The sequence below is a fragment of the Diabrotica virgifera genome, chromosome 7 (assembly GCF_917563875.1).
Source record: "Diabrotica virgifera virgifera chromosome 7, PGI_DIABVI_V3a".
NCBI classification, from domain to species: domain Eukaryota; kingdom Metazoa; phylum Arthropoda; class Insecta; order Coleoptera; family Chrysomelidae; genus Diabrotica; species Diabrotica virgifera.
The window spans coordinates 211,927,519-211,944,701 of NC_065449.1; the positions used below are offsets into that span (position 1 = coordinate 211,927,519).

The 17,183-nt window shown below is 32.6% G+C and overlaps 1 protein-coding gene across 1 annotated transcript in view; it reads left to right on the forward strand.

Annotated features, from left to right (window-relative positions):
• LOC114340589 (division abnormally delayed protein) overlaps positions 1 to 17,183 on the forward strand; it is a 1,420,234-nt gene that overhangs the window by 1,377,397 nt on the left and 25,654 nt on the right. The window contains exon 5 of the mRNA XM_028291358.2: positions 12,758 to 12,890. Within this exon, the coding sequence (XP_028147159.1) occupies positions 12,758 to 12,890 (133 nt within the window). The remainder of the gene's footprint in view (positions 1 to 12,757; positions 12,891 to 17,183) is intronic.

The window sequence follows — 17,183 nt, forward strand, 5'->3', positions numbered from 1 at the left end:
TTAGTTGCGGTACAATTACCTATCGTATAATTTTCTTTCCAGAGAATCTGAAAACATCTGGAGCAAGAATTTGCCGTGCTCGAGCTCTTTCGTTTTTTTCAAGAAAGTTTCTAATTTGAATGTAAACTGCTTCTGAATAAAATAAGCTTTTTAGCTCTCGACTTCAAGCGCAAAAATTAAAATAGTTTAGTCCATAGGGAATTTTAAAATAGGGAAAAGAAGAAAAGTATTATGTTAAATAAAATATTATGCAGTTAACTTTGTTTATAATAACAATTTCTTTACAAATCAGAAGAGCTGGATTCCGTAAGGGAAAATAGTTTTTGAATCTTTTAAAAATAAATTTGTATTTTCAGTTGCAAAAAAAACAAAAGTAGAAAATGTTCGCAAAGTTCTGACAGTATAGCGGAACTCGTTCACAGATGCCAGGGTTAAAGTCGACAAAAATTACTATTGATATATATTTCAAAAATATAAATATGAAAACATTTATAATATACATAAACATTCAAAAGCCATCTCTTTAAATTTAATGATGACATTTGTCAATTGACCAGGGCGGATCTGTGAAAAAACGTCTATTTTTGGATGTGCGAGGTGGCATTCGGATTTTTGCAGATAAAGTTAGGTGACAACTTCAACAATAACAATTGGCTTATGCTCCTTCTCAAATGTGCCCGGAACATTAATAAAAAAATTAAAATATTTAAAAATTTCGAAAAACATCGATTTTTTTCTACTTTCTTTGCTTATAACTTTAAAACGATTCATTTTGGAACAAAGTCGTACAAAAATAAAATAAAGATAATTGAATTTTGTATGATAAACGACTGGTTAAAAATGTCTTAAATTATTATTATTACCCTTTCTGCAAAATAGCAATAAATACAAAATAAGGGGGCAAAATAAGCCTGTTTTTATTCAATGTTTTTCAACCACTTTGATTGCACTTAGAACTTTCGTAATTCGCTTAGAAAATTCTTACAACATACTTAAATCGTTCACCAAATTTCATTAAAATCGACGTGATAGATTTTGCAGAATAATTTTGCAATCTAAATTTTTTTAAAAAAGTTCAAATATTTTAAAAACTTTCTGAAGAAAAAGTAGACCATTTAGAAGTTTGCTAATTTTTTTACATATAAAGAAATTCTCTACCTATCTAATACACTTTACAGAATTAAAATCGGATTATTTAAGCGGCCTCAGTACTGTTTTAAAGTTATAAACAATTTTTTGGCTTATAAAAAAATACAGTGAGGACGTTTGACTTGGTATAAATTCATTTTCTCGAGAATAGGCGTCTCTGGAGATAAATCCCGAAATAGATCGATTTTTATTTTTAAATTATAATTTTTTGGTATATATATCATATCTACTAGTGACGTCATCCATCTGAGCATGATGACGTAATGGATGATTTCTTTAAATGAGAATAGGTGTCGTGTGATAGCTTAATCGAAAGGCTATTCAATTTTGTATTCACTAATATAAACATTAACATAATTATTTATACAGGGTTTGAATTAAAAAAAAATTTTGAATTAAATTAATTCCAATATTTAGATTACGTCATCACACCCAAATGGATGACGTCACTAAGTATGATATTTATGCCAAAAAATTATAATTTAAAAATAAAAATCGATCTGTTTCGGGATTTATCTCCAGTATCGCCCATTCTCAAGAAAATTAATTTATTCCAACTCAAACGTCTTCACTATATTTGTTTATAAGCCAAAACATTGTTTATAACTTTAAAAAAGTACTGATGCCGCTTAAATAATCCGATTTTAATTCTGTAAAGTGTATTACATAGGTACAGAATCTCTTTATATGTAAAAAAATTAGCAAACTTCTAAATAATGTACTTTGTGTTCAAAAAGTTTTTAAAAAATTTGAAGTTTTTAAAAAAAATTTAGATTGCAAAATTATTATGCAAAATCTATTAAGAGGAAACAGTAGCGATCAACAGGTAGCAAAAACGCGTTCCAAGATTGCGGCTGTAATTTTGAATATTTTTTCGAGATATTTGGCACACGTATTTGTAATATAATAAAGAATGGCGGTACAGAGCCCAATTTGAAAAATATATTAATATGTGGAAATTACTCTGTAATTAAATACAATATTAAAAAAACCAGCCTGTACCGCCATTAAGAAGAACAAAAAAATACACTTTCTTCAAATAAACTTTTTTATCCGATGCCTAGATTTTGTGTCATTTGGGAACTACTAAAAATTTTTATTTTATTAGTAGTTCCAAAATGACACAAAATCTAGGCATCGGATAAAAAAGTTTATTTGAAGAAAGTGTATTTTTTTGTTCTTCTTAATGGCGGTACAGGCTCGTTTTTTTAATATTGTATTTAATTACAGAGTAATTTCTACATATTAATATATTTTTCAAATTGGGCTCTGTACCGCCATTCTTTATTATATTACGAATACGTGTCCCAAATATCACGAAAAAATATTGAAAATTACAGCCGCAATCTTGGAACGCGTTTTCGCTACCTGTTGATCGCTATTGTTTCCTCTTAAGTCGATTTTAATGAAATTTGATGGACGATTTAAGTATGCTGTAAGAATTTTCTAGGCGAATTATGAAGGTTCTAAATGCAACCAAAGTGGCTGAAAAATATTGAATAAAAACGGTCTTTTTGCCTCCTTATTTTCTGTTTATTGCTATTTTGCAGAAAGGGTAATAATTTAAGACATTTTAAACCAGTCGTATATTATATAAAATTCAATTATCTTTATATTTCCCTACGACTTTGTTCCAAAATGAATCGTTTTAAAGTTATAAGCAAAGAAAGTAGAAAAAAATACGATGTTTTTCGAAATTTTTAAATATTTTAATTTTTTTATTAACCTTTAACTACCCGCGCATCAAGTTATGACATAACTACACGCGTGGCGTACTTTATACGCCACAAGAAAATACACAATAACAGCGGATTTGTTTATTTATTTATTTTTTTTTTTTTAAATACACTTAGTTGTTTGTTATAAACCTTATTCGACATCAGTGAATACTTGGAGTTCCTTCTCAGTAAGCCAAATGGGTTTTATAACTGGAATCATGGAATAACTGGATTCCACGATAAATAACATTGCTAGTAAAAAATTTTTTGAAATGTGATTTTTTACGGAAGAAAAAGTATTGTTTATAAAGAAAAATATATTTTGTGCCATAATGACTAACAAACAATTGAAATATGTACTTATATTACTACTTATATTAATATAATCGTGGCGTATATTGTCCAATACCGGAAACAACAAATAATAAACTGTAAATTACGATCTTCCCAGAACACCGATTATAACGAAACTAAAACCAAATTGTAAAGCACATTCCAGTGATAGGTTAGAGACATAAACAAGGTCAAAAATTAAATTCTTAAATATATTTGCAGTAGAATTCTTATATCTGGCGTACAAAATACGCCAGCGCGTGTAGTTAAAGGTTAATGTTCCGGGCATATTTGAGAAGGAGCACATCAGTCAACTATAATTATTGAAGTTGTCACCTAACTTTATCTGCAAAAATCCGAATGTCACCTGTCACATCCACCTCAAAACAGATCCGTCCTGGTCTAATTTCTTTGTATTAACTAACCTAGAGACGACACTTTGTGACATCAAAAGATTCATCTAAATTCGCCTGTCTAACCCAGAGTTGATTAAATCAATGTCGATATTTGCTTCTACGGTAGTTAATTTCCATCTTAGTATCGCTCTACACTTTCTTCAATATTCTGAAGATTTGACTTTGCAATTATTACCATAAGTATGTGCTAAAGGTTTTTTTAACTAAAAATGATCTAATGAGTTTGTTTATTTCCATTTCATTTGAAAATACCCAAAAAAAATTTATACGAATATTAACTTTTGACGAGCAGTTTATCTGCACAACCTTGGTTCAATATTTTCACGATGATGAAGGATGCATGAAGGGTTTTCAAATTTCGTTTTGCAATAGTTTGTTTACCATCTGTACCATTTTTCAACTTTATTGCGAATTTTTCCGAGATTATAACTACTATTTTTGTCTATTTTGACAGGGTTATTTACAAAACATGTCGAGGGCTATTCCGTCATGACCGGTGGATATTTTTTTAACGAAGCTGCATCTGATTCTGTTTTGTTTCGTTGTTTGTTGAATAGCGAATACAAACCAATTAAAGGATGAATGAAGTTTAATTGGCTCATGAGACACATTAATCCAATTTTAGTTAAATTTCAGTTGAAACAATTAAAACGTCAATAGGGGATTGTTCTGGAAATTTTTAGTAGTAGATCATGAGCTGCCATTGGGATAAAAAGATAATTGGCGTTTAATTGTACGTTTTGTAATAGTTCGTGATGACAATATTAAAAGCCTCTAACAAGATCTTTGGAAATTATGCATTATTCTCTAGCCATTCACGTCCACATCTAAACATAAGCATCTTCGAGTCTTCCTTTCCATTGTTTTTTATTGTACGCTACTTGTAGCCAATTTTTCCCGGCAGTCCGTTTCAGATCATCTGTCCATCTTATAGGAGGTCTGCCTCTGGGTCTTTTGTGTTTGTATGGTCTCCAGGTTAGAATTATTCTGTGCCATTTGTTTAGATCGCTCCTAGCTACATGTCCAGCGTATTCCCATTTCAATTTTAACGATTTTTTTACCACATTGGTGACTTTGGTTTTGTGTCTTATCCATGTGATTGTTTTCCTGTCCTTAATTATTCTGTTTTACAATTTATGAATAAATTGGTCGATATTAATTATTAAAGTGCTTCTTTATCAAATAGTTTCATTTTAACATACAAATATTTTTATTTATCCAGTGTCTCTCATCAATTTCTGCTAATACACCTTCTGAAAATAGCTCCTAGTCTCTGTATATTGCGTGAAATAGTCTGTTCGCTAAACTCAGACACAACTGGCTAGTGATTTTAGTAGGTAATTTTTTTGTTTTTGGTCAATTTTACCAGATTGGCAAAATTACTTACTAAAATCAATAGCCAGTTGTGTCTGAGTTTAGAGAACCGACTATACCAACCCACTTCCTGACTGTGGCTTTACGAATACCATCCTACCATATTAATAATAATTCGTCTTGCCTAATGACCTTTTACCATTTCAAGGTCTCAATTGGATTATTTACTTTCTCCTTATTTCTTTCTCCATTCCTCCTAATTTGCATAGTCAATCTCCATTTATCCTGTTAATAGAAAGAAAGAATGGAATAATCAAATAAGTAGAATAGGGGAGACACGTGTGGTCAAAATAGCAAGAGATAAATCACCAATCGATAGAAGTATCGGCCGAACAAGCAAAAAATGGAGTGACAACCTTCCATATAGAGGTATGAATCCGCCAATCAAAAAGCAGAATTGCTTATAAACAGGAATAATGTAGATGTTCAATAATCTGTTCACCGATCTCTATTCGCTGTGCATGATCATAAGGTTTTAGTTCTTGTTGAATTAAACTTTATAGTCTAATAACTTTACATCTATGGAGATGTAGACCTTCAGTGAGTATGTTCCTGGACTTTCACCAACACTCTCATGCACTGATTCGATATTGATATTTGAGCATCACCAATTGATCCATTCTTCCTCAATTTTTCAATTATTTTGATCACAGTTGTCGAAGTTAAATCCTCCTCCTCCAAGTGCCTTCTCTATTGAGGTTGGCGATCAATATGACAAATTTCTCTCTGTTCTGGGCTTGATGAATTAAGTCATTTTCTGTTGTTAGTACATTCTTTCACGGTTTTTGTTCTAAATTTTAAAGAACCGCTTGGATTGACATGAAATTGGGCTTACGCATAGCTTACATGTTAAGGAAAAAAAGTGATATTGTGCCGATGTGTACTTTTGCCCTGGGGCGACTTTCATCCCCTCTTGGGGGTGAAAAAAATTTATGTGGAAAATAAGTCCGGAAATGAATAAACTGACTAATTTTAAGTAACTTTTGTTCTATAGAGCTTTTTCGCCAAGTCAACACTTTTCTAGTTATTTGCGAGTGAATATGTTCATTTTTCAACAAAATAACTCCATTTGTAGACGGTTTTTCGCAAATAACCCAAAAAGTAAGTATTTTGTCGAAAACCCGTTCTTAGCAAAAATATAGTCTGTAAAAAAGTAAAAAAAAAATGGTGTACGCGTCAGGTCTCTGGACCTCGTAGAACCAGAATTATAGCCAATGAAAAATATATTCATATTCACCAAATTTCAAGTAGAATATTTCGAAGTGAAATATCCAAAAAATTAAGCACTTTTTGGGGAAAACCCATTGTAACTTTTTTTAAATGTTTAAAAAAAAGCTTTATTTCTGTTTTTATAAAAAGTTTCTAGCATTAAATTTAAGCAAGTTACGCTCAAAATAAAGCTGGTCCCTTTTGTTTTGGCAAAAAAAAAATCGGGAAGACCGCCCCCTAATTAGCAACTTAAATGAAATTAATCGTTATCGCTCTACAAATTATTTTACATATGTTGTGTTTATATGGTCTGTAAGTTTCATCGATTCACAGTGCTTATTTTTGAAAAAATTTGGTTTTAAAGTAAGATTTTAAAAATTTTAATTTTGAAAAATATGCTTTTTTTCAAAATAACTTAAAAATTGTTAGAGATACCAAAAATCTCGAAAAACAAAAAAAGTCAGCATTGCTTTTCGGAATATCATGTATTTTTTTGTTTTTCTGTGACAAAAATTGATTAAGATTTGGTGTTTCTAAATTTGCATACATTCGTGATCAGTGACTCGTTCAATCCCTTCTAACTACAGCCCTTTCAAAAATAAGGACTTTGAACCGATGAAACTTACAGATCATATAAACAATACATACACGAGTCAAGAAACTTGTGAAGTCGTAACGATTAAGTTCATTTGAGATACTAATTAGGGGGTGATTTCCCGATTTTTTTACAAAAAAAACTAACTTTATTTTGAGCGTAACTTGCTTACTTTCAATGCTAGAATTTTTTTTATAAAACAAAAATTAAGCTTTTTTTAAACACTTTAAATAAGTTTTAATGAGTTTTCCCCGAAATGTGCTTCATTTTTGGTTATTTCACGTTAAAGTATTCCATTTGGAATTTGACGAATATGAACCTATTTTTAATTAGCTATAACTCTGCTTCTACTTAGTTTAGAGACGTGATATATACACCATTTTTTTAAATTTTTTACAGGCTATATTTTTGCGGAAAATGTTTTTTCGACAAAATACTTACTATTTGAGTTATTTGCGAAAAACCCTCTAAAAGCGTGGTTATTTTATTGAAAAAATGAACATATTCACTGGCAAATAACTCGAAAAGTATTGACTTAGTGAAAAAACTCTATAGAACAAAAGTTACTTAAAATTAGTCAGTTTATCCATTTCCGGACTTACTTTGGACGAATATTTTTTCACCTCCAAGAGGGGGTGAGAACCACCCCTGGGGCAAAAGCACATATCGGCACAATATCACTTTTTTCTTTAACTCGTTAGCTATGTGTATGCCAAATTTCATGTCAATCTAAGCGGTTTTTTAAAATTTAGAGGTTTTGCAATATTTTACCGTTAAAGAACATACTATGTTAGGTCTGGATCCCGCGTATGAAAAAAAAGTTAATTAATAGCAAGCTGAAAATTTGTTAATAGCTTAAAGATGTCTAGTCGGGCAGTTTTAATTGTGGAACAGGTTAAAAATTTGGAATGGTGAGACCACATAAACGGCACATTTATTTTGTCCGACAGAATAGACTTAAACTCTCCGAACAGAGATTAAACTCTCATGCAAAAATCAGACTGCTATTTATCACCTGTCATAATTCCTGTCATTTGACATATTCTACATGTTCCACTCATTAAAACGCCCATTTGGTGATCAATAGCAGTCTGATTTTTGCATGATAGTTTAATCTCTGTTCGGAAAGTTTAAGTCTGTTCTGTCGGACAGAATACATGTGCCGTTTTCGTGGTCTGACCGTTCCAAATTTTTAACCTGTTCCACAATTAAAATTTCCCCTGTTCCAGTGTTCCCACATATCAAAGTTTGTCCGACTAGACACCCTTAAGCTATTAACAAATTTTCAGCTTGCTATTAATTAACTTTTTTTTCATACGCGGGATCCAGACCTATGTGTTGCCAATCGTTTCGAAGTTAGATCAACCAATCATATTTTGTATAAAATTTCCGAACTATGGACGCCACATGGACGCCAAACTTTTATTATTTTTAAAATATTGTTCAACGACGCTTCATTTTACTAACCCTAAACTGTCAGCTGTCAAACTGTTATTTTTTGGTGCCAAAGACTTACTGCAAAAATTGAGGCAGATTCAAATCTTGCATGAATTTTGAGACATCCTTTATAATGCAAAAGCTGACCCTGAATTGGAAAAAACAACACTCAATGAATAAAAAAACTGGTTTATTTGATAAAATTTTGGTTGAAAAAAGAATCCCTTTATTTTATCAACTTAAATATTTGCACAGAACCCCGAATTTTTTTTCTAAATTTCAATTATGCGACTTGAGTGGTCTTTGTATGTAAATTCCCAGTTCGATTGAGTAAGACTCACTAAGACAGGTATTAGCTTAGGGCAGACGTACTTTCGAACTTTTCTTTTCAAATCGAATTTCTCCTTCTTCTTCTTCGTTTTATTCTGTACCGAGTAAATTACGGCGATCGAAGGGGCGTCTATTTATTCGAACATCAAATAACTTCCGACGGCAGAATTCAAAATCTCGATCTCGTCGCCGCTCCCCAAATTCTATTATGCTTAAGACGTCCCCGCCAATACGATAAATTGCTTACCATTCAGCGGCAATAAAATCTGCCCTTAAGAGCCTCTAATGATTTTTTTAGAGCTTGAATGAGGCTCACTACCACCTTGGCGCGACATTAAGACATGTAAAGCGATTTTGGGTTATTAAATTTTTAAATATGAAAAACACCCGCGATGATTTATTCTTTAGTAATCGGTGAATTCTAGATCATTCTGCAATCAAAAGAAGTATAATTGCTTAAGGTTTTAATCGAATCAACGAAAGATATCTCTAATGGAGATTGCTATACTGTAGGTAGATTATACGAAACCGTTTAATTTTGATTTCTTACTAGATTTGATTATTATTATTATTATTATACATTTTTTAATATTGACAATAATATTTTCTCTGATTTTTCCGTATGTTTTAATTTTTGCCTATGCTTCTTCTGCAATTACATTGTCATAGTTATTCTTACCATCAATGTAACTTCATAAAGAATGAGATGGGAGACAGCTAGACGTCCCGTACTGTTGTCTCCCAGCTTCAGTTTGTTCTTTCTTCCTATACTTTTTTTTTACCAATCTTACATTATAATATTACTTGAATTTTTTTAAAATCCTTATGGTCCCTCATATGTTCAAGGTATGTTTTTCTAACCTGAATCGCGTTAACTAGAGTGCGGTGTTGTGTTCATCTGATTTAATACTTCTTAGTTAGCAATTCTGTTTGCTAACTTATTCGCAACATCAATCAGTATATCCACTAGTGATGTTGATTATAGTTACTTTCGAGTATTCGTTACAAATCGTTACTTTTGTATAAAGTAATCATTTACAGTATACGTTACTTTGATTACTATGATTACTTTTGTTACTTTTGTATTTGAGTAGGTACCGGTAATCATAATAACGAGAATCGTATTTCTCAGTAGGTAGGTATTTTGTATAAAGTAATCATTTACAGTATTCGTTACTTTGATTACTATGATTACTTCTGCTACTTTTGTCTTTGAGTACCGGTAATCATATCTAGAATCGTATTTCTCAGTAAGCTATTTTGTATAGGTATTCCGATATAATAACGACCTTCACCGATCTGTTTAAGGGATAAAATGATTTGATTACTATGATTACTTTTGTTACTTTTGTATTTGAGTACCGGTAATCATATCGAGAATCGTATTTCTCAGTAGGTAGGTTTGTATAGGTATTCCGATATAAAAACGATTCACCAATCTGTTTAAGGGATAAAAATGATTTGATTGCTATGATTACTTTTGTTACTTTTGCATTTGAGCACCGGTAATCATATGGAGAATCGTATTTCTCAGTAGGTAGGTATTTTGTATAGGTATTCCTATATAATAACGACCTTCACGAAGTACGAAGTAATCAGAGTAATCAAAGTAGAGACAATAGTCGTTACTCGCTCTGATACGATTGGCACGAAGTAACGAAGTAATCAGAGTAATCAAAGTAGATACTCGCTCTAATACGATTGGTATAAAGTAACGAAGTAATCAGAGTAATCAAAGTAGATACCATAGTCGTTACTAGCTCTGATACGATTGGTACGAAGTAACGAAGTAATCATAGTAATCAAAGTAATGATTTGCCTTTTTGTATAGTAATCGTTACTTTCGGTATTCGTAAGTAACGAGTACTTTGTAACGAATAGTTACTGTTTCAACATCACTAACATCCACATTTCGAATTCGTTTAGTTTGTTTAAGTAATATTGGTTTAGTGCTCATATTGTATGTACCCTTTTAAAATGATAAATTTTATTAGGCTGAATTCAGAATTCATTAACATTCATAAGACCAGATCTTGTTATTCCCATCCCCGTTTCTAATTTCTTTAAGGTTGTCTTTATGACTATGTATATCTCTGCTGTTCAGCGTAGCTCTAAACAAGAGTGTATTCTGAAGGGTGATGTCTTCTATATTTATGTTGGCTGAAATCTGTTCTTGGGGAGATCAAATACCTAGCTTTCGTTTTAAAATCATTAATTTTCCATCAAAGGAAAATCCGTATTGTGCCTTTCTTTTGATATGATTCTTTGGGCCATTAAAGCTATCGGTTGCTCTTTCTATACTGTTAGTTAACACAGTATCATCATCATATATTATGGTATTATTGATAATTTCATTGAGTCTGGCACTCCTTTCATATCTAAATAATTTGTGATATCGTTTTTTTTAACATATCGTGTTTGGTTCAACATGTGTTGTTGATGATGACTATATCCTATCCATCTATTCCTACATTCAACTACGTGAGTCTTTGCCGAGTTTAATATCGCTTTCCATGTTTTTTGATCTCGAGTCACTATTTCCCATTCTCTCACTCTCATTTTCTCCAGATCCACGTAAACAGTCCCTCCTGCCCCTTCTCATACCAAGATATTTCAAATGCTTTCAAGGAATTTAAATCAGAAAAAGCTCCAGGTTTCGATGGTCCGTATAAAAGTCTGGTTGTCTCGACTATTTACAGATATTCTAAAAACCGGTATTGTTCCACAGGAATTCAAGCATTCCAAAATAATTGCCATCCTAAAATCGCCCGATAATCCCAAGAGCTGCACACTAATAGTTCTGCTGTTCGCAATATACCAATTACTAGAACGGCTTATCTATAACAGAATTAGCATGCGACTCTTCAAGATGATTCCTGTTGAACAAGCTGGGTTTAGACCCAAAGGGAGCTGTGCAGACCAAGTCGTATCAGTCACCATCCGCATCAAGGCAGGATTTCAAAGGACAATCAAAACTTCAGCTGCATTTGCTGACTTATCAGCGGCCTATGACACAGTTTGAAGAGTGGGCATGCTATACAAGTTTCTTTGTACAACTCCATGCAAACTTACAGCCCTTATACAATATGTTTACTGATAGAAGCATGAAGTCGTCATGGGATCCAATATCGTCTCTCCCAAGGAAGCTAAAGAACGAACAACCACAGGGACCAGTTCTGGCACCACTGCTCTTTAACTTGTACATTTCAGACATGCCAAAAACAAGATCAAGAAAATGCAGACGACTGAGTACTTACACTAAAGTGTTACCCTATCAGAGAGTCAGAGGAAATCTTAACAGAAGACTAAACCCGATAAATGAAATGCAAGAACCATTCTCAATTGCCGCTAGGGCATCTATGCCATTTCGTTCGTTACAATCCGGGACTGCACGCTGGGGTTTGTTTTGGTTGGATCAGGGAGAGCAGCATATGTGCCTCCTGATGAGAGACTAATAAGTTTCGAAACCGGTAGAGGTGCTTGCTGCACTCTCTGATTGGACTAGAATATGGTTCGGCTGTATTTTCGTTTTGCAACGAAATTGAAAATGGTTATTCATTTTTGAAAATGGTTATTCATTTTTGATGTACATTTTTACTCTGATTGGAGTACGAAGGGAACCATTCTCGTTCGAACTTTACCGCGCTGAGCAGATGGGACGTGAATTGTAAATTGTAGAATTCCCTCATCTTCCTTAGTCTCAGCATCCGTATGGCTTGCATGTTGTAGACGCCTCGGAGGTGTAACCAGAGAAGGTTCCCATTGTTTTCATTCTGGTGGGGTGTAGAATAGCATTATGTTGTTTTATATGTCATTAGAGTGAAAACTTAGTCTTAAAATGCAAGAACTTATCTTCGCTATTTCCTTCTTTGTTTTAATTTCTTGTCAGTATTTCTTACTATGTAACACTATATGTACAAGCAACTCCTTTATTCCAGAGTTGTGACTGCATAATCTTCACTGATGATGCATAAGGATGCTGAAATAGCTATATGGAGATGGTGGTCCAACTCTGAATCAAATATAAACAAAACCTGCCTTGATCTTTTTTTATCCTTTATTTCCTTTATCTAATCCTCATAATCACTAAAGTGTACTTTTAGATGCCTTTTAGACGAACATAAATTTTTGTATTACTTAAATATCATTGCTTTTGAATCTGTAACAATTTCTCTAATACGCCGTTTTCTTTTCAGATACACGAAGACAGTCGTCGATGTAGGCTTCGACATGCAGAAATATAATCCCGAAGTAAAACCCAACACGAACATACAGAGTATCGATCCTAGAGTAGCCAATTTAGTAGACAAATTGCGGCGAGTACATCATGTAAGTTTTTTCCCTCTTCTGGTTGTGCCATTTTGTATTTTGCCATATGATGCACTTCATAAATGTGAGCAAGTAAATCATATTACGGCATAGACGCTACACAAATAGTGCTCTCTAGCTCCGTTGTTTTATGACGACGACAAATCAGAATTGTGTACAATAGTGCAGTCGAATAACTACGGTCGTTCTTTGTGTTGAACGAACTTTTTGACAAATGCTGCTATAAAAGTGTTTGTTGCATTCAAATTAAATGAACTTTCCGGTCAAATGTTTTTTTATTTTGCTTTTAAACGGTAGATGTTTAATGAATATTTTATTATACAATAGAGCCCTGGTTAACCGAAATAAAGGGGGGATAGTTTTTTCGGATAACGAATATTTCGTTAGCCCATTAATATTTAAAAATCCCCTACGTAAGAGATGTTGGGAAAATGAATACTGTTACGAATATGACTTCAAGTGACCTAGATCATACCCTCTTGTAAACACACCGTCCATCTACCGGTTTTCAGGTAGCTAGGGTCTACTTGTTCCATATTATTCGGTGTTCGTCTCGAAAATACTAGAACACGTACCATACAGATCGTCGTCACCAAATCGAAGGTTCCAGATCAGAGGCGTACTGTTATATAAGAGAGAATGTGTGTGGAACGGACTTAGTAGTAATCATTTCGGTCTTATGCCGCGGTTATTGATACATGTAAAATAAATTGTACAAAGTATCTTCTTCTTCTTATACTTGTTGTAGATCTGTCGATCTGTTAATTCCGACGTTGAAGTATTTCTTGAGAGGTAGACTGCCAGCTATCTCTCCATCTTTTTGGTGGTCTCCCCGGTAGACGCCTGCTGGTTTTCCTTCTAGCGCAATTCTTGCTAGTCTATGCTACCCCATTCTTTTTACATGACTGAACCATTCTCTTCGTCTTTGCCCGCCCCATCTGACTACATCGTGCACGCCACATTGTTCCCTGATGATGTTGTTTCGTATTCTATCTCTTCTTGTCTTCCCTGCTATTGCTCTTAGTGTCTTCATTTCGGCTGTTCGTAGCATGCTTTTCGTTTTATTGGTGTCTTCTCTTGATTCAGTGCCATAGGTCATAACAGGTCTGATGCAAGTTTTATAAATTCTAACTTTGCTGTCCATTCTCATATATGGGTTATTCCAGACCACATCTCTCAAACATCCGGACAAGACAGCGGCCTTGTTAATTTGTCCTCTTAGGTCTCTGGCTGGGTCATGAAAACTTGATAACTCTACACCTATATATTTGAACTGGTTTAGCTGTTCTATGGGTTTCCCCTCTACCACGAGCTTGCATCTAATTGGGTCTTTCGCAATGGTAATGCATTTTGTTTTCTGCGTGGATATGTTCATGTTGAGTCGTCGACATGCTTGATAGGATCGATAAAGTTGTCTTTGTAGGTCATCCTCGTCCTCCGCAATCAGGGCTGCATCATCCGCATAGCACACTATACTGATTCTACTGTGGCCGAGTCTGTATCCTAGTTGTGGCGATTGTACAAAGTAATTAGATATAAAATACATGTGTTAGTAAAGTAGCCAATTTAGTGGACAAATTGTGGTGTGTACATCATGTAAGTTTTTTCCTTATTCTGGTTGTGCCATTTTGTATTTTGCCATATGATGCACAAATAGTGCTCTCTAGCTCCGTTGTTTTATGACGACGACAAATCTGAATTGTGTACAATAGTGCAGTCGAATAACTACGGTCGTTCTTTGTGTTGAACGTAACTTTTTGACAAATGCTGCTATAAAAGTGTTTGTTGCATTCAAATTAAATGAACTTTCTTGTCAAATGTTTTTTAATTTTACTTTTAAACGGTAGATGTTTAATGGATATTTAATTATACGATGGAGCCCTGGTTAACCGAAATTTTTCAGGGGGGGGGCATTTTTTTCGGATAACGAATTTTTCGTTAACCCATTAATATTTAAAAATGGCCTACGTAAGAGATGTTGGGAAAATGAATATGTAACGAATATGACTTCAAGTAACCTAGATCATACCCTCTTGTAAACACGCCGTCGATCTACCGGTTTTCAGGTCTACTTGTTCCATATTATTCGGTGTTCATCTCGAAACTACTAGAACATACCAGACAGATCGTCGCCACTTAATCGAAGGTTCCAGATCAGAGGCGTACTGGTATGTAAGAGAGAATTTGTGTGGAGCGGACTTAGTTATAATTTCGATGTTACGCGCGTGATTAATGATACATGTAAAATAAATTGTACAAAGTAATTAGATATAAATTATATGTGTTTGTAGAGTAACCAAGTTAGTAGACAAATTGCGGCGTGTACATCATGTAAGTTTTTTCCTTCTTCTGGTTGAGCCATTTTTAAACGCTTTTCTTTACTTAATAGTTTGCATCAAATCTTTAGACGTTAATTTGACTGACTTTTCTTCAATGCAAATGAATGAAAATTTGCAGACATATATGCATTCGCGGGAACAATACACGAATAGTCAATAAATTTTTTTTATGTTTATTAATTGTTTAAATAAAAAAAACGATTTTAATGGAAAATGCTTAAATTCTCTTGATTTTTACAATGTAGAAACTTGAAACTTTTACGGATTGTAGCTAATGATATGAACTATACATAATTCCACTTTTTACGTTAATTGTTTACGTTATGCTTCATAAATAAACAATAAAGTTTCAAATTTTGAACGCTCATATATTTGTTTATATATAAATCGGCGTTTATTCGTGTCAGATTTCATTACTATACGAAACAAAACTTCAACCAAAACTCGAATTAAAAAAATTCGTGTTTTTATCGTAGTCTTAGAAAAACCACCGGTAGAGACGTTTTGTGCTACTTAACATTAGAATTCGTTTTGTCGTATTAATTAATTAAACGCTTTTCTTTAGTTCAATCGTTTGGGTCAGATCTTTGGACGTTAATTTGACTGACTTTTCTTTAATGAAAATTACTAAAAATTTGCAAACATATGCATTCGCGGGAACAGTTTTTTTGTTTATTAATTGTTTAAATAAAAAAACGATTTTAACGGTAAATGCTTAAATTCTTCTGTTTTTTACAATGAAGAAACTTGAAACTTTTACAGATTGTAGCTAATTATATGAACTATACATAATTTCACTTTTTACTGTAATTGTTTACGTTATGCTTCATAAATAAACAAAAAAGTTTCAAATTTTTTGCCGATTCCGACTACTTTTCATGTTTGTACATCATATGTTTTATACATATTTTAATAAACATAACGATATATTTTAATGTTTGAAAAGTGTAAGACTAAAAAGTAAAAAATAAAAAAAAAATATGAAAAAAATATTTTTAAGAAACGCTTTTCTTTACGAGTGACTAAAATTAAACATATTATGAAAAAATCAACTAAAAAGCAAAAAAATAAAAAAATTGAAAAAATCTAACACATTCGTTAAAGAAAAGCGTGGTGCGAAAGCCGTTTATTCGATGAAGACGCGCCACGATTTTCTTTGACGAATGTGTTGAATTTTTAAATTTTTTTTATTTTTTGCTTTTTAGTTGATTTTTTTATAATATGTTTAATTTTAGTCACTCGTAACTAAAGAAAAGCGTTTCTTAAAAATATTTTTTCATATTTTTTTTATGTGCTTTGCCAGATGATGCACTTCATAAATGTGAGCAAGTAAATCATATTAAGGCATAGACGCTACACAAATACTCTGGCTCCGTTGTTTTATGACGACGACAAAAATCAGAATTGTGTACTAATAGTGCAGTCGAATAACTACGGTCGTTTTTTGTGTTGAACGTAACTTTTTGACAAATGCTGCTATAAAAGTGTTTATTGCTTTGAATTTAAATTAGCTTTCCGGTCAAATATTGTGTAATTTTACTTTTAACCTTTCGTTACTCGCGCCAACTTTTTGTGATCGGATACTCGCGCACGGTGCAGGAGACCGGGTCCAAAATATGGGTCAGCAGTGTTTTAAAATTATTTTTTTTGCAAAATTGTGTACGATTAAATTATTTAATGAATATATGATCATATAATTTTGTAGATATGCGTTTGTGTTCACATTATATTACTTTAATCAAAAATTTAATAATTTTCATTGTTATCCATTTATATGTATATACAAAAATTTTGGAAGTGAAAAAAAATTGAATATGGTTAAATTTGTTTACTAAGAACTTTAGATCTTAGTTCAATACACAAAAAAATTAAAAATAAAGAGTAATTGTAGTAACAAAAAAGTTATAAAAATTAATTAACGTTTTTAAAACATGAAATACACAATGGTGTCACA